The sequence below is a fragment of the Scophthalmus maximus genome, chromosome 15 (assembly GCF_022379125.1).
Source record: "Scophthalmus maximus strain ysfricsl-2021 chromosome 15, ASM2237912v1, whole genome shotgun sequence".
Lineage (NCBI taxonomy): Eukaryota > Metazoa > Chordata > Actinopteri > Pleuronectiformes > Scophthalmidae > Scophthalmus > Scophthalmus maximus.
Genome location: NC_061529.1, coordinates 4,446,289 through 4,468,711, shown reverse-complemented (window position 1 = coordinate 4,468,711; position 22,423 = coordinate 4,446,289). Strand labels below are relative to the sequence as shown.

The 22,423-nt window shown below is 42.8% G+C and overlaps 4 protein-coding genes across 6 annotated transcripts in view; 3 read left to right on the top strand and 1 right to left on the bottom strand.

Annotated features, from left to right (window-relative positions):
* The first annotated feature begins 1,021 nt into the window (after nucleotides 1–1,021).
* Nucleotides 1,022–10,286, top strand: cdkl1 (cyclin-dependent kinase-like 1 (CDC2-related kinase)). Its single transcript, XM_035611004.2, has 10 exons — nucleotides 1,022–1,158; nucleotides 2,218–2,462; nucleotides 4,420–4,541; nucleotides 6,862–6,934; nucleotides 7,394–7,484; nucleotides 8,075–8,275; nucleotides 8,750–8,832; nucleotides 9,098–9,154; nucleotides 9,511–9,672; nucleotides 10,013–10,286. The coding sequence occupies exons 2-10, from the start codon at nucleotides 2,295–2,297 to the stop codon at nucleotides 10,112–10,114; spliced, it is 1,059 nt and encodes a 352-aa protein (XP_035466897.1). The 5' UTR covers nucleotides 1,022–1,158; nucleotides 2,218–2,294; the 3' UTR covers nucleotides 10,115–10,286.
* Nucleotides 10,287–10,592: 306 nt separating this feature from the next.
* dmac2l (distal membrane arm assembly component 2 like) lies at nucleotides 10,593–13,588 on the bottom strand. Its single transcript, XM_035611010.2, has 5 exons — nucleotides 13,483–13,588; nucleotides 13,285–13,388; nucleotides 12,319–12,527; nucleotides 11,421–11,592; nucleotides 10,593–11,336 (listed from the first exon to the last, which is right to left on the bottom strand). Exons 2-5 carry the CDS (start codon nucleotides 13,377–13,379, stop codon nucleotides 11,222–11,224), a joined length of 591 nt encoding a protein of 196 aa, XP_035466903.1. The 5' UTR covers nucleotides 13,380–13,388; nucleotides 13,483–13,588; the 3' UTR covers nucleotides 10,593–11,221.
* Nucleotides 13,589–13,691: 103 nt separating this feature from the next.
* Nucleotides 13,692–20,819, top strand: l2hgdh (L-2-hydroxyglutarate dehydrogenase). The gene is made up of 10 exons (XM_035611002.2): nucleotides 13,692–13,934; nucleotides 15,405–15,520; nucleotides 16,122–16,273; nucleotides 16,524–16,655; nucleotides 16,744–16,906; nucleotides 17,001–17,035; nucleotides 17,130–17,297; nucleotides 17,854–18,011; nucleotides 18,141–18,272; nucleotides 19,349–20,819. Exons 1-10 carry the CDS (start codon nucleotides 13,843–13,845, stop codon nucleotides 19,542–19,544), a joined length of 1,344 nt encoding a protein of 447 aa, XP_035466895.2. The 5' UTR covers nucleotides 13,692–13,842; the 3' UTR covers nucleotides 19,545–20,819.
* A 187-nt stretch (nucleotides 20,820–21,006) lies between these two features.
* Nucleotides 21,007–22,423, top strand: part of sos2 (son of sevenless homolog 2 (Drosophila)) — a 33,175-nt gene continuing 31,758 nt past the window's right edge. For 2 of the 3 annotated variants that reach the window (XM_035610987.2, XM_047327206.1), the window contains exon 1: nucleotides 21,007–22,227. In XM_035610987.2, the coding sequence (XP_035466880.2) occupies nucleotides 22,144–22,227 (84 nt within the window). In that variant the 5' untranslated portion in view covers nucleotides 21,007–22,143. The remainder of the gene's footprint in view (nucleotides 22,228–22,423) is intronic. The other variant, XM_035610986.2, reaches the window with a different exon arrangement.

Sequence of the window (22,423 nt, the reverse complement as noted above, 5' to 3'; positions counted from 1 at the left end):
TCACAAACGAATTCACCTCTGACTCAAACTGTGTTCAGACGTGTGAGGATTAAAGTTGTTATTTTTAAGGACAGAAGAAGCAATCTATTGTTTGACCCGGGGAGGATGTGGTTAACCTGCCTCTTTATTTTTAAAGTCACATTTCACACCTGGGGGCGGGGTGTCTATGAGTTGTGAACATCTACACACAAGAAATGAAGGTGTGAAAATGTACAAATCGACAAAAACCCCACAGGAGTCTGTAGTTCCCTTTTTTTCTTCTGTTGTCAGGAGGTGGAGTCATGAGTCCCTGTGGAGACGCTGGTGCATGTGGGAGAAATGTGTCAAGTCGTTCAGAGGGAGAGGGTTAGTGAAGAAGCACCGGATGTGGGAGGACTTTTACCTTCAGAATAAAACTGCAGGACAAAAGGCACAAAGTCTTGAGTTAAAGTTTGAACCATTTTAACATCACAAAAAACAATGTGACAGTCGCTAATATCATCACAGAAATCAATTTAAAACAGCAATAAAAATGTCGATTTCAACTTTAAAAATATTATTTATGACCAAAAACAAAAAAAAGTTTAATATTCTGTCCTTGTATGTTCCTGTCTCCAAATAGTTAAGTCCATGATCAGACTTGTATTGATACTCTACTAGTTATCTGTAGTTTATTTTCATGAAAATTCAGACAGTAAATATATTTTTTACTGTACATGGGTAAATTTGTGTTTCTGAATTCTTCAGTTTAACGCCACATGTTTTGGATTAAATTGATATATTTATTTAGACTAATAAATTGGTATGTACATTCAAATAGAACATTTATTTGTAAAACAAAACAACTCAAAAACAATATAACTAAAGAGGCTTTAAGAGTTGCCGTTTACTGAATTAGATATGAATCACTTAAAATATTAATGAGGTTTATTGTTGGAAAACAATCTTTTCCACGCTGGAAGAAGTGACGCCTTCTGGGGCTGCGTTTTATTTTGAAAGGCAACACCGGATGTCAGTGTTGTCGTCCCACCTTTAAAGGAGCGGACAGTCGGATGAGCGGAGCCAGTGGAGCAGGGATCGTCCACAGAGGAGCAGGACCGAGTCTGGAGGAGGAAGAAGAAGAAGACAACAACACACCTCCTCTCCTTGGAGAAGCACCTGTGCACATCTGACCTGAAAGTAAGTTCAAACTTTTAAATTCACCAATTACTGAAATATTAATCATATAGAAATATTGATATTTGTCTGCCTTGGTTAAGAGCTGCTTTCATCGGGCAACTTAATCAGACTTTGCAGCTACAGGAACTATTCTCCATCATATTTCATGATTTCATCATATTTATACCACATTTTAATCCTTTGCTGTTCATTTTTGTCCCTTTTTCTTTAACCGTTTATTCAGAATTTCCTTGTTGGCCCATTGGTAAAGTGCAGCTCTTTGATTTTATTCCCCCTGTGTTCTCTGTTTTTCGCTCTGCATCTCCTCTGGGAAATGACCTAATAGACTTTGCATTGCAAATGTTTTCGTTACGCAATCCAACATGTAGGGAGAGAGAGAGACAGACGGGTGTAATGTTGCCTCCAAGGCAATTATATCTGTCTTGGATAAGGGTGTTTTTTTCATACTTTACATTAAGTTATTAGATGCATTAGTAGAAGGTGAATTTATTTGTTTGCAGCACAGAAAAGCATCTCAAAGTGTTTTACAGAAGATAAAAGAAGCAGTAAAAGCAACATGAGACAAAACAGAAAAAGAAGCATATAGAAAGAAATTCTATAGAAAGAGTCATAGGAAGTATAGAAAATTAAAAAAAAATTGAATAACAACAAATGACAGTAGAAAGCAGTGCAGTGTCAGAACTTCGTGATCATTTGATGTAATAGAAGTTCGTGGCGACCAGGAAGGTCTTCAGCGGAGCTGCAGTTCCTCCGGGAGCTTGTTCCACACGTGTTCACATATTCAGATAGTTATGCACGATGACACCGCTCTGTGCGAAATTGTCAACATTTGTCACATAACATAGCAAGAGGAACCGTTTGTTCTCAGTTCTACGTCTTATCAAAGCTCCACTCGTGAAGACCGAAGGAAAACTCTCATCCGACCTTGTTTTGACCTTTATTTTTATCCTTAGTCTGAACTGATTCCAACTTCAACTGGTTGAACTCGTCATTATAGCGGCACGTTGTCAAATAAGACTTTTCCTCCGTCTCTCCCATCTCGCTGTGAACTTCTTTCAGGCTGCAGAGACGGCGCTCCCTCCCCGGCCGCCTCCTTGAGAAGTGTGGGGTTGTGTCGGTTTAGTGCTTGAAGTGCGATGGAGAAGTACGAGAAGATCGGGAAGATCGGCGAGGGCTCGTACGGCGTCGTCTTCAAGTGCAGGAACAAGGACACGGGGCAGATCGTCGCCATCAAGAAGTTCGTGGAGTCCGAGGACGATCCCATCATCAGAAAGATTGCTCTGAGGGAGATCAGGATGCTCAAGGTGGCGACACACGCATGCACGCACGCACACACGCTCAAGATATCATCCTCGAGAAAAAAATAATATACCAGATAGTTGAAATTATGGAACAATCACAATTATGACATAGTTCGTCAAAGTGAAGCTTAGTTACTCTGAGAGGCTTTTTTAAATCTAAAACTATCAGGTAGTGAATTCACTCTGGGAAGAAAAATAAACCAAATTAAGGGATGAAATAATACAATTTTGACGTTTTGAAGTAAAATCATTAGAAAAATAGAAAAGACGAGATTTTTAAATCAACATTTTCACCAGAATTTTTTGAGCTAGTGAATCAAATTCTGTCTCATTAGGTGAAACTAAGATTTAATTTTGACTTCCAATAGTATTTTTTTTTTTTTACAATGACAAGCTTTTCATAAACTGTATACTTTTTCCTCATCCTGGCTTCCATACAAGTCTCTTCGGATACTTCAAATTCATGCAAGAACTAAGTCCGAGTATTTCGACCACGACACAAATTTGTGATTATCGCCGAATCTGCTGATGTCTGTATTTGAACTTAAACCTTTTCAACCCATCTTTAAATGCAAAGGGAACTGATTACAATATACCTTCAGCAAAGCCCACAAAAAAACAGATTAATATGTGGAAATCAAACCCCACGAAGCAGTTTTCCCGATTTGTTCAAGTTTTATTAGATGTTTTTAAAGGATGCAGATCCTGTTTTTTTACTGCCGTGAAATACACACTCTCCCCTCTCTGTTGTGCGGGGCAGCGGGGAGGGGCCGCGTGCCATTCATTCTGCGGAGGGGAAGCATTTTTGTTGCTGCCGCACAGAGAAACTCTCGTTTAAAGGAGAGTTCAGAGGGTTGGAGGCAAACGAAAGGGAGAGGAAAAGAAAAGAGCCCTGCAGTGTCAGGGGGCAACTCGGGGCCTCGCGGTGAAAAATGTACTTACTGTACTTTCATAAGAGAGAGTTGATAAGAGAGCATCAGCTCAATCATAACTTTCCTTCTTTTTCTTTTGCACATTAACTGTAGATTGATATTCTTGTTGATGTCAAAAGTTTCCCCCTGTTTTTCTTCCATGTTCCATAATAACTGTGAGTGGAAGATGTTCTGCTACAGTGGGCAGTGGTTTAATTAGTCATGCGGTGGGTGGGAGTGTTATTGGGCCTGGCCCCGGACTCCGGGACCTCATAAATAGGACAGGATGGTTGACGGGTTGTCGGGGGCAACGGCATGTTTTATCACCGTCTGTAAAACAGTTTAGTGTGTTTGATAAGAGCGACCCGCAGACTGTAGCGTCCCTCTGAACCGCTGACTTTTTAAAATCTGTTGCTGTTTGTGACGCCTTTTCCCTGATAATGTTCAGGTTCCGTGTCTTTCTCTGCCTCTAATGTATGTTTCATGTGTGTGCGTGTGTGTGCGTGTGTCTGTGTGTGTGTGTGTGCGTGTGTGTGTGTGCGTGTGTCTGTGTGCGTGTGTCTGTGTGTGTGTGTGCGTGTGTCTGTGTGCGTGTGTCTGTGTGTGTGTGTGTGTGTGCGTGTGTGTGTGTGTGTCTGAGTGCGTGTGTCTGTGTGTGTGTGTCTGTGTGTCTCTGTGTGTGTGTGTGTGTGTGTGTGTGTGTGTCTCTGTGTGTCTGTGTGTGTCTGTGTGTGTCTGTGTGTGTGTGTGTGTGTGTGTGTGTGTGCGTGTGTGTGCGTGTGTCTGTGTGTGTGTGTGCGTGTGTGTGTGTGCGTGTGTCTGTGTGCGTGTGTCTGTGTGTGTGTGTGCGTGTGTCTGTGTGTGTGTGTCTCTGTGTGTCTGTGTGTGTCTGTGTGTGTCTGTGTGTGTGTGTGTGTGTGTGTATGTGTGTGTCTGTGTGTGTGTGTGTGTGTGTGTGTGTGTCTCTGTGTGTGTGTGTGTGTGTGTGTGTGTGTGTGTGTGTGTGTGTGTGTGTGTGTGTCTCTGTGTGTGTGTGCGTGTGCGTGCAGCAACTGAAACACGCCAACCTGGTGAATCTGATCGAGGTGTTTCGACGCAAGCGGAAGCTTCACCTGGTGTTCGAGTACTGTGATCACACCGTGCTCAACGAGCTGGACCGACATCCCAGAGGGTGAGTGACAGACTGTGACAGCTCCCTGAAAGACCCAAAATGATATTTATTTTGGTTAATTAACTCTAATACTGCAATAGAAAAAAATACATAGCAGAGTCGAGACAGGCTGGACCAGAGTCCTTGAATGACAAATGCATTAAAACATCAAATACAAGCTGAAGTACGTTAGGTCCAAACAACGCTCATACAATGTGTCACCACATAACTTTACAAGTTTCACCACCAGGTCCATTGAGTAGCTGTTCTGGAGCTTTCGATCACACTGATTGTGTTTTTTCCTGAGCGTTTAAAAATCGAAAGCTTCTGAACGGCTACTAAATGGACCTGGTGGTGAGATTTGTGTTCGTCAAACGCTGCTTCCAAGATCAAGGCTGAACTCCCAGGAGCCCCAAAGTGTAAATGTATGTGTCAGTTTATGTTATTTGCCAAAATATGTCTTAAAATGAATGTACGCGTTACACACTTACAGCTAAGTATCTGCTAAAAAACAGACCAAAAGACACAAAAGGAAACACGGACACTCAAAAACAAAACGACAGACAGTTATGCATCACATTGAAGCATGACACAGGATTAAAATCTTCTTTTTTTTTAAAAAACTGTTGATACTAATATTGTCAAATATGCAAAATACTATTAAGATCAAGATTCAGGATGTTTATTGTCACACAAGATCATACAAGTATGATCGTGTGGAAAAACCTTTGCAGGGAAGCTCCGTAGTAGCAAAAACTACATAGTAAAATTAGTAATAAGAGACAGAATAATAATAATAATACTCATAGTAATAATAATGATAAGAGGAAGATACCAAATACAACAAAGCTTGTACTTAGTACAAAGACATGATAAGAACAAGTAAATATGTCAAATGTAATAACAGCACAGGTTCAATACTTGTAGATATTTATCATGATATATTATCTATATACATTATACGTGATGTCCATTCCCAGCAGTAAAAGCGTATGCAATAAAAACAGAGAACCTACACACACACACACGCACAGCTGCTCTGCTCCGTGAGCCGCTCGGACGCGTACTCTGTCGGACGCGTAGATCTTCAGTTCGGTTGCTTTCCATTTAACAAGGTGCTGTGGACTCTCTATTACTCCTACACGCCGTGTACCCCACACCGCGCACGGCGCTTTGACCGCCTCTGATGGGCACAGCGTTCGTCTCCGGGGGAGGCTGACCTGCCCGCCGTGGAATGTTTACAGTGACGCTCTCCCAGAATGCATTGCCGTCGAGGACTCTTTCTTGGCTCGGCCACATTTTACTTGGAGTGTTTTTCGCTGTCTGGTCGTCGTCTCGTCTCGTCGTCCCCCCCCCCCCCCCAGGACACAGAGGGTTTCAAAAAGAAGGAGAAAACAAAGTGGCGAGAAGAAGGGGGGGCGGAGTCTGTTATTAATTGCCGGGTCACGAGGGCTCGATTTAGCCTGGATTTCCCCGGCAACACTGATGGATGACGGCCCCTGGAACCAACAGAGCCTCAGTGTCGAGCGTCGAGGGCTCACGACGGACAAGAGGCGTCTGGAGAAACAGAGCTGCGGGGAAACCGGGACATTTGATTTTTTTCGAACCCTCATTTGACAAAATCTCACAAAATTATGACATATCACTTCTTGGATGTCTTAAAAAAAAAACACCCAATGACCAAAAACTAAAAATGCGTTTGAAAGACATTGATGCTTAGGCTACAAAAAGAATGAGAAACTATTAAACAGAATGTCAACAGACGTCCGCCATTTTCCTTTACGGGTGAATGAAATGATTAATACTTCATATGAATCTTTGTGGTCATCACACCAATGCATGATGGAATTGCGGTTGGCTCTCAGTGGGGTAACAAACATTTAAGACAGGAAAAAACTTAAAGGCATACACATTAAAAATAATTAAATAACTAACAAAACTTATGAGCATCAGTAGAAAAGTGGCAGTGCATTGAAAACCTAGCAGCAGTTTCAGTTGCGTGAAGTGCAAATGACTGAAACAATCACTTGAATCTAGTTTGAATCTAAGGTTGACTCAACATAAGATCCCTGCTGGACATGTTCAACCCCAGTTCATGGTCTTCTTCGGCAGATGTGTGTTAGTTTCCATGAAGCTGCTTGAGTTCTTTGTCAATCTGCTGTTTATTATTATTATTATTATTATTATTATTATTATTATTATTATTATTATTATTATTATTATTATTATTATTATTATTATTATTATTATCTGTCGAGCGGTATGGGCGGATTCACCCACACAGGGTTTTCGGCCCCGACATGCAGATTTTCTTTTGCTTTTCTTTGTTTCTGTCTTGCAGTGTCCCCGAGCACCTCGTGAAGAGTATAACCTGGCAGACGCTGCAGGCCGTCAACTTCTGCCACAAACAGAACGTAAGTGGTTGAACCCTGCGTGTTGACTCGTGTGTGTGTGTGTGTGTGTGTGCGCGTGTGTGTGTGTGTGTGTGTGTGTGTGTGTGTGTAGGACGCCGTGTGTTTTACAGGCGTCAAAGCTTCTCCTTTTTGAAATTCCTCAGGTCTCCTCCCTCGCTCCTCTGCTTTATGACTCCTCTTCTTCTTCCTCTTCTTCTTCATTATTCTTCTTCTTTTAAAAAGAAGAATTCCTTCCCCTTGGCCGACCGACAGTTAAAGTATCACCTAGACACAACAAACCCCCCCCCCCCTCGTGACAGTCCAGAGAGGGACGCTCTCTTTCTCACACAGGCCCCCCCCCTTTATCCTCCACGTCCACCGGCCACAACGAATCTGAACACGCTGTCGAGCTTTCACCACGCCGTTTTGGTTTTGTCGGTTCACGCGGTGATTTCATCTGACCGCCCCGTGTCTCCGCAGTGCATCCACAGAGACGTGAAGCCGGAGAACATCCTCATCACCAAACACCAGGTCATCAAACTCTGCGACTTTGGGTTTGCCAGGATTCTCAGTAAGAGTTTAAAAGACTTTATAGCAACACGCTCGACAGCGCCACCTGGGGGACACGGCCGTCCTGCAACACTATACTCAGTGTTGTGGTGTGTGTTCGTATGTCAAAGGTCCAGTCATTTAATAAAATAACTGAAGTTATTTAAAGGTAGACACAATCAGAGTTTTGTTATTTATCCTGTTAGAAAAGTTACTAGGTAAAAAATAAAAATATTAAATTGTAATAATCTAATATGGGAAAATTACTCAAGTTGAACTGGTCACATCATGTAGCCGGTTACAACTGGCCTTTAATGTAGAGTGGTTTTTTATGATGGTTTTGATGATTTGAATTCTTATTGGACACATATCAAGTATCTATATTACTAATCAAATACTGATACAGGTTGAGACTGAATTAATAACGTTTATGAAACTTGTGATGAGGGACAAACCTTGATTATGTAAGAGGTGAACTACACTGACACAATCTCGGTACATCCCCCACAAACTCAGACAGTGGTGGTTGATTGATTGTTGAAAGATGAAAAACCAAATCACCATTATTGATCGCTCGTGTTACTGTGTTGTTTTTGTTTTTCGTGCCATCAGCGGGTCCATGCGACTACTACACGGACTACGTGGCGACTCGCTGGTACCGGGCCCCCGAGCTGCTGGTGGGCGACACGCAGTACGGCCCCCCGGTGGACGTGTGGGCCATCGGCTGCGTGTTCGCCGAGCTCCTGTCCGGGATCCCTCTGTGGCCCGGCAAGTCCGACATGGACCAACTGTACCTGATCAGAAAGACTCTCGGTAAAGACCGTCTCTGTGTGGAGCCATGTGACAATATTCATTTGTATGAGTTTAAGGAGCAAATTCAAATCTGTCACAGAGTTAGTTCTGAATTATGTGTGATGAAAATCCTTGCAAAGCATTTTCATTGTGATTTTGGCATCAGTGTGAAAACTATTATGACTGTCAACATGTTGGTTTTGAAGATGAGGGCTTTTGTATTGACCAAAAAACACAGAGGAATGAATAAAAGAATTTAAAAAATGGAAATACAAAGAAAAATCACCAAATGTACTGTAAAAGAATAATCATACCATGTTCCATTATTCCTGTACATATTTCTGTGTATTTTATGTTTTTAAATATATATTATTGCGTATAGACTTTTTTCATTTACTCATTTATTTATTATTGTATAATTGTATGACTTTATGTTTCCTTATCCCTTTCACCCTGTCGCTTTTCCAAACTGTTCCTCCGTCTGGTCCTCCGCAGGAGATCTGATCCCTCGACACCAGCAGGTTTTCAGCAACAACCAGTTCTTCAGTGGCGTTTCCATCCCGGAGCCACAAGAGATGGTGAGCCACACCAGACACCAACCACCTCCGTCCGCCTCTGTCACACAGTGTCGTGGACGCCGTCGCTTTCTGATGGTCATCAATTGTATATTCACAAACGGTCGTTATCCCGTGTGTGTGAATGCGGCATTTGAGGAGTTTTGCTGGGATTAACTCGGCACCAAAGGGTTAAAACAAAACAAAAAAAGGAAATTCAACCAAACATATTCTGAGAACAGTAAGATGATATTAAATTTACATTATGTGATCTTCTCTGTCTCTGTAGGATCCGTTGGAGCAGAAATATCCGAACCTCTCACAGCAAGCTCTGAGTCTCATGAAGGTAAAGAAGTTTTTCAGTCTTTTGTGATACAGCAAAAGTATGAATCAAATGCATGAGCTACACATAAAGTTTGGATTTTAATTCTATACATATTTCGCTACACCTCTTACAAGACACTAGTATGTCAGAAAAAGTCATGTAAAACATTACTGTCAGGCACTTTTACATTTTGCATGTGCAACAACAACAAATATGAAACTACATAAAAAGTGCCGTGTGTTCCCAAAATGACCAGAGTAAATTCTCAGCTGATCAGCAGAGACAAGCTTGATATCATGGAATATGAACGGTCTGGCCCTAACCCCCCCCCCCCCCCCACCCTCTCTCTGTCACCTATCCTCCTCCCGACGGTTCAGGGTTGCCTGAGGATGGACCCGTCCGAGCGGCTCACCTGCGAGCAGCTCCTCCTGCATCCGTACTTCGACAGCCTGCGGGAAAAAAGCGGCAGCACGTCCCGCGATCAGGACCGCGCCGGCAACAAGAGGACGCGCTTACCCCGCAAACACCTTCCCCCCGGGGTGAGCGCGTTCAAAGTCTCCACGTTCTTTGTCCTCTTGACGGTTTGATATCTCCCAGAACTCCTTGACATGAGGATGAGGGAATACCCCATAATTACATTATTACTATATAAAAGCAAAGTGTAGTGCTGTACACACTTACGATATTTTTAATATTTGACTTTGATATACTCAAAATGTGGTTACATTTAACAACCAACTAGGGAAAACTACAGGAGATGATTTGTTAAATTATTTTTCATTCAGGTAAAAAAAAAGAAATATCCTTTTATAATTGTCCCTGAAATGTTCTTGTTCTTGTTATTTCCCCCCCCCCCCCCCCCCCCCCCTCACTTTCCAGTATTTGCCTCAGCTGACCGGCAGCAGCATCTTCCCGGCCCTGGACAATAAGAAGTACTACAACAACCTGCGCAGGTTCAACTATCACCTACCGAACATCTAAACACCCCGATCCCAACTCAAGATTTGATCTTCTTGCATCTGATCTGCATTTTCTGGACAAACTCAGGAAATGGAGATAACTCTGGCAGCACCTCGGTTCTTAAAAGCATTCAACCACTTCAAAAAAAAAAAAGGTTTTCTTTCACACACGAGGTTTGTCTTGGTAGTATATCGATGTGAGTCTATGCACTATTCCCAGCTCGTCCACTCTGGACGTTTCGAGGGCCGATTCTGGTTTTATTCTGTGTAGATACGTGTAAAGACGAAGAGCAACGTGCTGCTCTGCTTGTAGTCGCTGAGTAGACAGGAGGTAAAACTACGACGTACTGCCTTGCCTGATTTGCCAAATGTATATTTTTATATATATATATATATATATATATATAATGTTGGACTATGTAAGAGTGACATGTTTTGTTATTTCAGTTTCATGTTGTTTATTGTCTTGAATAAGTTATAATGTATGTAGGACTAATGAGCCTTTCTGAGAATATTTATTGATTATCAGGAGTGAATACAGTTAAGTAAACATTCTCTTGACTCTCCTCTTCACCAGCATTTAGCAAAGACAAATTCCACACTGTACTCATCGTCTCTGGAGCTCTGGTGCTAAGGATGTTTTCAGCCATCTCGTCTTGTCCTCAGATATTGTACAAATGCCAAAACTAATCCGAAGAGAAACGGTTTTACAAAGACTCTTGAATCCTTCAAATCCTCAACAGTGTCTCTCTGTGGACCCGCATATGGAGTAACTTTTAATTCATTGAAATGCTGAGAGTATAATAAAGATTATCCTAAAAAATAAATATGGCGTCAACAACATAAAGTGCTTGACCTTTTCTTTCTTTTGGCTGGACTCTTTCTTTAACGCTCGATCATACAAGTTTAGAAACCTTACTCAACACACACTCTAGGAAAAAAACCTAAAGTGTAAATACATCTGCATGTAAATACACTTATCTTAAGGATTTGCTTGTCAGACAATCAAAGCTCTGCTGCACTCTCCTGTCTCTCCTCCTTCAAAGATTGGATCTTTTACTTTGAAACCCTTTTTAAATGCGTCCATATACATGATAATTGTATTAGGCTCTTATAAGATGAGGAGCCGTCAGTCCAGGTCCAGCGCTAAATCCAGTCGTGGGAGTGCCGTCTGTAGCCTGAGAGCTGTCGTCTGTTTGTCCTTGATTCCCGGCAGGTCGCTGAGAAACAGATACTCCAGCTTCCTGTGAAATTAGAAATTATAAGAGTCCTTATGAATGAAGAGAAATAAATGGACGGAAATTGTGAAGTTTACCTCTGACACTCACTTGAGTTTGTGCAGGGCGATGACGCCCTTATCGGTCACGTCGCCGCACGACACCACCTCCATCGTGTACAAGCTCTCCTGCAGGTTCTCCACCGTGCTCAGCCTCTCCAGGCAGGCGTCTTCCAGGTAGATACACTTGTTGAACTTGATTTCCTCCACGTGCGTCAGACCGTCTACGAAAAATCAACAAAAACGTGGATTTAATTTGCATTGACCACACGTGGGCTCGTTTTGGCGAGCAGGGTCGGTGGCGGGGGAATTATCTGCGTCTGTCCGGTGTAAAACAATCCCAGTCACTTGCGTCACGTTTTCGATAATCAGACTTAGTCGGGAGAGAGATGTACTTTCACCCTTGTCTTTCCTTTCTTGTTAACACAGGGAGTTATCGCTTTCAGGTCAACGGCCTGAGGTCAAGCTCATGTTAACACAGTTAATGCAACATTGACACTAGAGCTGCAACAGTTATTCGATTAGTAATCGTCTACTTAAGTAATCGCAAACTATTTTGATAATCGATTCTTCGATTTCAGCTTCTTGAATGTAAAAATGTTCAGGTTTCTTTGCTCCTCTGTGACAGTAGACTGGATATCTTTGGTGTTTGGACAAAACAAAACATCATCTTGGTGGTTTGGGAAACATGATCGACATTTTTCACCATTTTATGAACCCAACAACTAATCGATTAATCGAGAAAATAATCGACAGATTAATCGATTATGAAAATAATCGTTAGTTGCAGCCCTAATTGACACTTTGTGAACATTGCTTTAATATTTACTTTGAGCACACTTGGGTCTCCCCCAAATTTGCTGAGTGCTACATATTAATGTGACAATCCTAGAATTCAAAGTCAGAAGGACAAGAAGAACATAGTATTCTTCACTCTGTGTAACACTGACCCAGGTGGTCAAACCCCGTGTGCATGATGCAGGAGTCGGTAGCATCAATCGCCTGGATCTTGTATCTGCCCAGAGCCCCAGCTGGCAGCCCGTTGTAGTCGTGGTGCCAGCGATCGAAACCCTGGAACCTCACTTTGGCTCCGCATCTCAGCAGCCACTCTGCTGCGGCCCGGTCCGGACCGACGGCCTTGATCCTCTCGTAGTCCACCCTGAGTGAAGATCGACACACATTCAGAGTCACGACATATGATGTGAAAGGTCAGAGGAGGCGTGTAAAGGGGGTACCTAAATATTAAGTCAAATTGGCACATGTTAAACATGAGCAATCTTTTTTTTACTGTTGGCTACTTTAAATATTTGTGTGTGTTTGTATATATATATACATATGTAAAGTTTCACAACTTTTAGACTTTCAGTTGAGACTTTTTTCTGTTGCCCTTTGGTCAAACACCTTAGGTCACAATTATCTTTAATTGTCTATAAATCCCCCGCACAACGTGCAGCATCATAGATGCGAGATCAAGTATCATGGTCATAGATCAAGTATTTTTTTATGGGGGAAAAAAGTAAAAATTCTCGGATTTCAGCTTTTAAATGTGAATATTTTCTGGTTTCTCAGCTGCTTGGTGACAGCAAACTGAATATATATATATATATATATATATATATATATATATATATATATATATATATATATATATATATATTGTGTGGACAAGGGAAAACATCATCTTGAAGTTTGGGGAAACACGATCAACATTTTTCATCATTTTTATGGACCAAACAACTAATGGATTGGTCGAGAAACTGATCTCCAGATTAATCGATAATGAAAATAAATTTGGATCATACTGCTGTACCCTAATAACGTGACTACAGGGTGTGCGTGTGTGTGTACTGTAGGTTGTTGTACATGTCACATGAATATTGTCAATCTGCAGGTTAAAGTCCTCGTTTCTGTCTCACTTGTTGAAAACCGCGTTGAGCCAACCCCAGAAGTGTCTGCGGCTCGTCTCCCTCTGACCCACTGCGAACTGCGCTGCCCTCGACAGAAGCCTCATATCTCCGAGCTGGAAAATGAACATAAAGATTTATATATGCAGACATATTCTAAATCAGTTGAACAAACTGTAGAAACTGCGTCACGGCGGAAACAAGCCTCACCTGTCGTCCGACAGGGGGGCGGACTGTTTACACACAGAGCGCGGCCATCTTTGACGCTGTGACGCGGTGAGTGAACTCCGCGCGCGCTAGCCCCCCCCCCCCTCCCCTCCCATTGGCTGTACGTCACTACGTACGCAGCGGTTCGACGCAGGGGAGGGTGGGCGTGGCTTACGTCCCTCTTTGCGTCAGGCTGTATCCGTATCTCGCGAGCTGCCCGGGAGCATCGGCGCGGGGAGCTGACGGGAAAAAGAGGAGGAAGACTGGAACGCAAAGCTAGGAAGCTCCGGGAGGTTTGTCGGACAAGTTGTACAATGAACTAACGATTCTGAGGCGATTTTAATAAGACAAACCGCTCTGACAATGATCCGGTTACTGAGCCGCGGGTCTCCGAAGGCTGCTGGAGCCGCGCAGTCCAAGTGGCTGAAGGACGCGACGAGCAGACAACTGCACAGGTGAGACAGGAGAGAGGGACACCGGCTGCTTGGTTTAGTTTAACAGGCGACTGCACGTTTGTGTCCTTCAGGCTTTAATTTTACCACATAAAAAAAACAGAAAAACAATGAGCAGATGATGGGGCACTTATTGAATAACCAACTTTTAACTGACCTCCGAAAACATTCAGCATCAAGGACCAGATTACATAACATTTCTGGTCTGTTTGTGTGTGTGTGTGTGTGTGTGTGTGTGTGTGTGTGTGTGTGTGTGTGCGTGCTCCATCCTCACCTGCACACTTTTTTTTTTCATTTGTCATAATGCCTGAATGCATGCAGTCTGATTGTACTTCCACATGTTTATTCGTCAGTGTCCATCAGTCAGTCAGTCAGTCAGTAAATCACATGTTTTTCTTCTTCATGTGAAGTGCATGCCTTGCAGCATGTGTTTCACATTAGACCTACAGTACAGGATGTGTGTGTGTGTATGTGTGGGGTCATGGCACGCGGGTTTATGTAACAGGGCTCCTCCCCCCCCTCTGCTCCAGCTAGCTTCAAGAAAAAAAGTGAAATATTGATGATGTAACTTGAGGTTATCGGTTCATGACATGTACACAAGTTGTTTGGTTTGTTTAAAAGATACAAGCGAGAGATCAGAACCCAATTTCACCACAGATAAGTTGCCAAATACAAAAGCTATATATAAAAAGGAGTTGGCAAGTTCTGGCAGTCCTGTTGTTCTTGTCTGGAATTAAATCAAGTTTCAAGTTTTCTTTTGCTGCCGTTCATCCTCATGCACTTTTGTTTCTCGTAGTGCAGCATTTAAACATGACATATGACACAAAACCAACCTAAGCTGCAAAACCGTCTGTTTGCATGATATGACTTCTGTGCAGAACCTTTTTTGCAGATGGATGATCTGTGATGTTTCCAAGAATTTCTTATTTCTCCATGGGGGTTTCCTGGCTCCACCCCCTCGTAAAAATGTGTGTTTCAAAGCCTAGTTCTCATTTTCAGAAAAAATGAAAACAACATGTTGGCTGCTCCCCAGTGTCCTGCGCCTTCTGTGAAAGATTTAAAGTGCTCTTTCCCACAGACTTGAACATTGTGTCCCTTCAGATTTTTTTTGCAAATGCTTTATCATGTGAAATTCAGGACAGGACACACTGGAGCTACTGCTGCTGCTAACACTTAACATTCCTTCCACTGGATAAGAGTCTACTTTACTTGGCAGAGAAACTTGTGACACTTTGTAGTCACAGAAAGTCTGTGGGCTATAACACTTGTCACGTCGTGGGTTTTTCACCAGTGATCCGTTTCAAAGGTTTTATTGTGTAGTCATTCGGTCATGTACAGTTGGACATTGAACCGCTGACCCACATTCTGCTCCACTTACTATCTCTTGCAGCCTGTAGGTCCAGTTGTTTATTATCAGTAGCCAATCGTAAATCTGAACTGCCCGTGACCTTGGCTCCCCGTCTTGTCTTTCAGCGCGTATGATGTGGCCGTGGTGGGCGGCGGCATCGTGGGCTTGGCCACGGCCAGAGAGCTGATTCTCCGACACCCGTCCCTCAGCTTCATCCTATTGGAGAAGGAGAAGGAGCTCGGTGGGTGGAGGTTATTTTGACAGTTGCTGTTGTGGTTGAGGGAAAACATGTTCTAAAAGACAAAAGTGCTTGTGTCTCTCACAGCGATTAGGAGCTGAAATCAAAGAATTTTGACTTTTTTATCAAAAAAAACACTTGAAACGATTAATCTATTATCAAAATAGTTGGTTATTAATTTAGTAGTCGATTTCTAATCGATTAACAGTTGCAGCTCTAGTGAACAGTCTAAGTATTATAATCCTGTTATTGTCCTGCGTAAAGTCCAACACTGTTCACCCACTGACCTTCGTCAAAACGCACACCAATAACTAATATTCTGAAAGAAATTCAATTGCATTTAAAAACATTAAATACATAAAATGCATAATTTATATATAGTAGTTTGTAGCCCTCGAAATAATGACCCTGCAAAAAGTCACCACCATGTCACTTCATATTTACTGTATAAACAAGATGGTGGTGTCACCTCTGCAAGAGTTAAAACAACTCAAGAATATTTAAAACTACCTCTATATGTTTGTTGATGTCAATAAAACCTGCACTTGTCTTGTTTTTTCATTTTGTTCTTCAATTTCTCTGCCTCCTTGTTCTTGCTCCCCAGCTGTGCATCAGAGTGGGCACAACAGTGGAGTCATTCACAGCGGGATCTACTACACGCCGGGCTCCCTGAAGGCCCGTCTGTGTGTGCGCGGAGCCACGTTGGCCTACGAGTACTGCGAGAAGAAAGGACTCCCTTACAACAGATGTGGAAAGGTCGGCACCAGTGTTTAAACCAGTCAAGATGTATAGCACAGCACCATAATGTCGATTTCGGATTACAACACACATCCGCACATTACATTGCCACATGCATGTATGTATATAATCCAGACAATGTGGGGAAAAAAACCCTAACCCTATATTTGATACCCAATTCTTCTGTACAGGTGCTGTAAATAACTGTCATGTGGATCGTTGCGTCGTGTCTATCTCAGTATTGACCACTGTATTTCTGCCATGGCAGCTTATTGTGGCTGCGGAGCAGGAGGAGATCCCTAGGCTGAAAGCTCTGTACGAGCGTGGGATGAAGAACAACGTGCGCGACCTCAGCATCATCGATGCCAAGGCCATCCGAGAGCGAGAGCCGTACTGCAGGGTGAGGCGCTTCACTGTCGACCCTTTTTTTATTTACACAACACAGAAAAATAGTAGTGAGGGCTTATACAGCAATGTCATCTGCTCAGGGTATCATGGCCTTGGATTCTCCCTACACCGGCATTGTGGACTGGAGGATGGTGGCGCTCAGGTACGGCAAAGACTTTGAGGAGGTGGGCGGCTCGGTGGTTACCGAATACGATGTCAAAGACATTTCCATGGTGAAGGAGAGCCCAGCTGGCAGCACTGAAGGTAAAAACACATTCTGTAGATTCACGTGTCAACTGACAACACACTTATGATTAAAATAAAACTCAATTGAAGCCTGTGTTTATTTAATTTGCAGGAATGAAATATCCAATCGCAATCAGAGACCAGAAGGTGAGACACGTGTCGATAACATTTTTAAAAAAGCATCATAATGTTCAGACTGCGTTCTGTTCTCTGCATCCTTTGCTTTGTGTCGTTTCATCAGGGAAAGGAGGTGCGGTGTCGTTACGTCCTGACCTGTGGAGGCCTGTACTCGGACCGCCTGTCGCAGATCTCCGGGTGCAGCCGGGAGCCGCGGATCGTCCCCTTCAGAGGAGACTATCTGGTCCTGAAACCGGAGAAGCACTACCTGGTCAAAGGGAACATCTATCCCGTAAGTCTGCTGAACGCCCACGTGTCCATATACGTCCAACTTTTTCAGCTGTGTAACCAACACAAATCACTTTTAATCTGCCAGATGTTTCTCATCATATGCTGGTACTGCACAGTATGTTATCTCTACTTCCTTAAAGAAGTGTTGGGCAATGTCACATAACATGACATCCGTAAGCTGCAACCCCATGTTTTTTATTTTTATTGGTACAATGTTTTTGCAGTTTTTCAATTCCAGCTTTTTCTGGAAATGTACCGCCATTTTAAAAGTTTGGACTTCCTCATGTGTCACGCCTTCACTTCCTTTATTTTGTTTTACAAACAGATAGGGTTGCAAATAACACTCAGCAAAATTATCTGCTAACAAAACAGCAAGGTTTCACTTTCCAATATCTTTTTAAACAATTTCGGACATAACATGTGAAATTGTCTATAGCATAAAAACTGCCTGGTAAGAAAACATGTATTCGCTGAATTTTACAAAAAGTGTATTGGATTAAAAATTGCTTACTGCCCTACTTCATTTTTAAAAATTATTATTATTTATTTTTTTACAGGTACCTGACCCTCGTTTCCCCTTCCTCGGCGTCCACTTCACTCCACGGATGGATGGGAGCGTGTGGCTCGGTCCTAACGCAGTGCTTGCCTTCAAACGGGAGGGTTACAAAGTCTATGACTTCAATGCCAGAGACTTTGCCGACGCAATCTCATTCAGGTGCAGCATCAAATGTTATTCGTTCCTATTTTCTTCTTTGTGTTGTGTCCTGGAAATATATTTTCAAACAGAACAATTGTGTAGGTGATTCTCGCTGAATAATCGAATACATTTTTTCTCATGCTGCAGGGGCCTTCAGAAGCTGGTGATGAAGAACATAGCTTATGGGATTGGAGAAATGTATAGAGGCATTTTCATCGGTGCACAGGTTAAAATGCTGCAGAAGTACATTCCGGAAATCTCACGGAGTGACGTGCTCAGGTAGAGCAATGATAAAGGATATTTTTTGTTATGATGTCAAAAAACAGTATTAAGTATTAAAGACCATGAGCTTCAAACAAATATAATAAAGTGGCACTGAGTAGAGCTCATTACTCAGCCACAAGCCGAGGCAGTCCCCTGAACATTTTTTGGTTATGCAAATGTGTCCGTCCCTTTCTTTTAAATTTTATATATCTGGAACATCTGGGGGGAATTTCACTAAATCTGCCGCAAACATAAACATGAACTCAAATCTGAACTGATTAGATTTTGGCGGTCAAAGGTTAAAAAATCAGGGACCTCACGAAAAACGTTTTTAATCATGACGTGTCACAAAAATGTCTAATAGGATTTTTTTTTTTAAATGGAAGTGATGATGTTTTATATTCAAAGTGCCAAAGGTCCACTTCACTGTAACATCATAATGTTCTGCAAAAAACACTTGTCGGGCCGTTTCTTTCTTCTTTTAAGAATTTTGTAGCGACGTCCACATTTTGTCGACATATAAAGGAATCAGACTCTTGTTTTTTCCCCCCATTTCTTATCAATGAACTCGCTCACTATTACAGTAGAGTAGACATTACATCAGAACGAGGAACAACAAAGCTTTAACAAAGTCAGGTGATTGTTGTTGCACCATGTGACGAAAAGCTATCTATCAGTCCTCTGTACTCCACTGTAAAAATAGTCTAAGTGAAGACGGCGTGTTTCTCACTGGATATTATTCGCTGGAATTGTACATGTCAATATCGTGACAGCTTCCACTTCACCCCCCCAAAAAACATACACTTGGTACCTTTTTATTCAAGTCCTTCGAAATGCTTACTATATAAAATATGCGAGGATGTAAACTAAAGGCAGTAATTCTCATTTTAGTGGAGTAATTCTACTATATACTATACTATACTATACAATTTAGACATTCATTTATCTCATGGTTTGTATTAATACTTAGCTGTTTGTTACTATATATATTATACTCTTGACTAATTCAATCAATTGAATTACTATGTTTTATTTCCAGCTCATTATCCAGTAATGTATTTTCTGTAACCCCTGCTTGTGTTCCTCCCCAGGGGTCCTGCGGGAGTTCGAGCTCAAGCCCTCGACCGGGACGGAAACCTCGTGGACGACTTTGTTTTCGACGGTGGCGTCGGGGACGTGGGCAGTCGGGTGCTACACGTGCGCAACGCTCCCTCGCCGGCGGCCACCTCCTCCCTCGCCATCGCAGAGATGATCGCGGACGAGGTGGAGGGCCGCTTCTCGCTGTAGAGCGACGCCGCGGTGGACACAGAAAGGAAAAACGGGGGAATCAAACCAAAAAAACTTCAATATGTGAATCGAGCTGTCTCTCTACGTCAGCATCGTCGAGCCTTAATTAAGGAGGGGGGAGGTCATGTGATGTGACATATCTGTGACTTAATTACATTTCTTCCAAACTATTTTTACTGAAGTTTTGCTATTTCAGGTTTCATCAATCTGTCAACTCCACTACATTACAAAGTAAAAGTCATTTTTCTTAACGACTTTTCCGTGTTGTTGTATTGAATGTGAATGGGAATATTACCACAAAGTTGGAGAGCAGTTTGATTCTGTTGTTTGGGTATTGTAGAGTTTACTGAGTTTCACCCCCAAAACCGGAGTAAATCAATTTTGGGGAATTTTTAAGCCAAAAAATGTCAAATTAAAATTTGAGATTTTTTTTTATGATCCCGATTTGACCAAGCATTCATTTGAGACATTGGGTATAATTTTTTTTATTTTATATGTATCTCATTTTGGAAGTTAACTCCTTACCTAACGCACAGTTACACCTGCAGAACACAGAGTTTTGTGAGGGAAAAAAGGTTTTGCTTATTCCACTTCACAGTTTTTTGGACATTGGACAGTTTTGTCCAATGTCCATATCAGGACTAGATATTCTAGTTTTGTCATATTATATGAGGGCAAACTACGGTTAGGCTTCACATGTTTCTGAATATGTCCAGAGAATGTTTGTGTTAAAAAAACTCAGCATCATCTCTGATTGACAAACGATTGTCAATTTATTTTTCTGCCAAAAATATGTATTTCTGAATAGCAAATAATAACAATAAATTTCATTTATAGAGCACTTTACATTGCTAAAAGCAATCTCAAAGTCAAGCAAATGTATAAATGTTTGTGGTTTGAGCCACAAAGTTCTTAAATATAGACTTCACATTACCTGGTATGTTATTGTAAGGTTTTTTTTATTATTATAAGAAACAAATATTTCTAAGGTGCAAAGAGAAATGAAATAGTGGAATGAAAAAGAACATTACTGTGTTGGCTTCTTGTTTAATACAGATGTTGCTGGAGATTTGACCTTTATCAGTTTTTTTTTTTAACTCCAGCACTTATTCAGTTTGACCACGTGGAGGCAGAATTGCTGCAGCAAACATACCGAATGAGCTCCTGTGTCTAAATTAAATTCAGGGTTTTTTCCCCCAATTTTTTCCTTCACACTGTTTGTTCTGTTCACGATTCTGCAAATGCTACAAAATAAAGTGCCTTTTATTTACTTAATACATGCGTTTTGTCTGTGTGAGTCATAGAATTCCTTTGATAACGTCCCAGCTGTGTTTTTGTAAACACTGCTCACTTCCCAAAGTAGATGAGTGTAAAAAAAATAAATATATATATATATATATATATTATTATGAGCCATCGGTCCTGTGCTGCTCACTCTGATCCTGCTTCGTGGGGATGAGACAGAAAGTCCAGCCTTGGTTTTTTTTTGGTTTTTTTCCTTTTTTTTCTTCTTCTTCTTCTCTCTCGTCCAATAAAATGTTGAAATTGCGCAGCGTGCGCGCCTGACAGCGGACGCGGCGCAGAGAGCGGCGGCAGACGCAGACAGGCGGCGGAGTTGGTACGAACGTCTTCGACTTCACACACACACACACGCGCGCGCACACACACACACACACACACCAAAAAAAAGAGAAACCTCGACCGCTCTCCAGCCGCTCCGCTCCCACAGATGTGCCTCGCACCGCTCGCCGTTCCCGGAGAGAGGAGAGGAGAGGGGGGGGCGACGACTCCGCGTTGGATTTAAGCGCCGCGATCTGCCGCGGACAAGATGACTAAACCCCGGGCGACCAGCGCAGCAGACGGTGTGCCTCGTTCGGAGCCGAAGGGGTCGTGTGCCACAACATAGAGAGAAGAGAAGAAGAAGGGGGGGAAAAAAAGAAAAAAAGAACTCGGCGCAATCGAGGGCCAGCGGCAGCCTTGTAGCATCCAGCTAGCTGCTCCGGCTAACCGCTAGCAACCCCGCTAAACGTTACAGGTGTTCCAGGCAGAAATCAACCAAACGTAACTTGTGGCTGCGGTCAACTGGGCGACGAGCTGCGCCCCGATGTCGTGACTCCAAACTGAAGCCGACGTGCCTCCTCGACGACCTTTCGCCAAGCCGACGCCAAGTAGCAAAGTGTGACACTTAGCAACGTTGTTATTAGCCATTAGCTCCTTTTCCTTTTTTTCTCCCCTCTAGTTAGACGCTGTCCCGTGTTTACAGCGGCGGCGGCGGCGGGCTAGCCTCGCTAGCATCCAAGCTAGCGAGTGAACTTTCGAGCTGCATGTGCTCATTTCTTTGACTTCTGTGGCTCATTTTCCCGCTGCTCACTCCGACGCGACCCGGGGACTTCGCGGTGTAGTTTTAGTCCGGTCGGTTTCACTTTTTTTTTCTTCTAACCCGACCCCCCCCCCACCCCACACACCTTCCACCCTCCACCCTCCACCGTGCCTTGCCTTGCCTTGCCCCGGACTGACCCACCCCAACAAGGACTATCTACCCGGGGCCGATGCTGACAGTTCGGCCCGGACCACGGCAACGCCAGGAGCCGCTACCGCGATGCAGCCCCAGCAGATATACGACTTCTCCAGTGACGAGAACAGTCACAAGTGGAGAGGCCTCTTCGTGCAAGCTCTGCGAAAGGTAAACGCTGGTTGTTGTTGTTGTTGTTGTTGTTGTTTTTTAAACTCCACCACAAAGTCTTCGAATCGCACCAGTGTCTCTTGTCAAAACACATTGTGGAGATTCTGTGTGTGTGTGTGTGTGTGTGTGTGTGTGTGTGTGTGTGTGTGTGTGTGTGGTTGAGACAGAGCACTGGTCTCATCTGCACATCTGGACA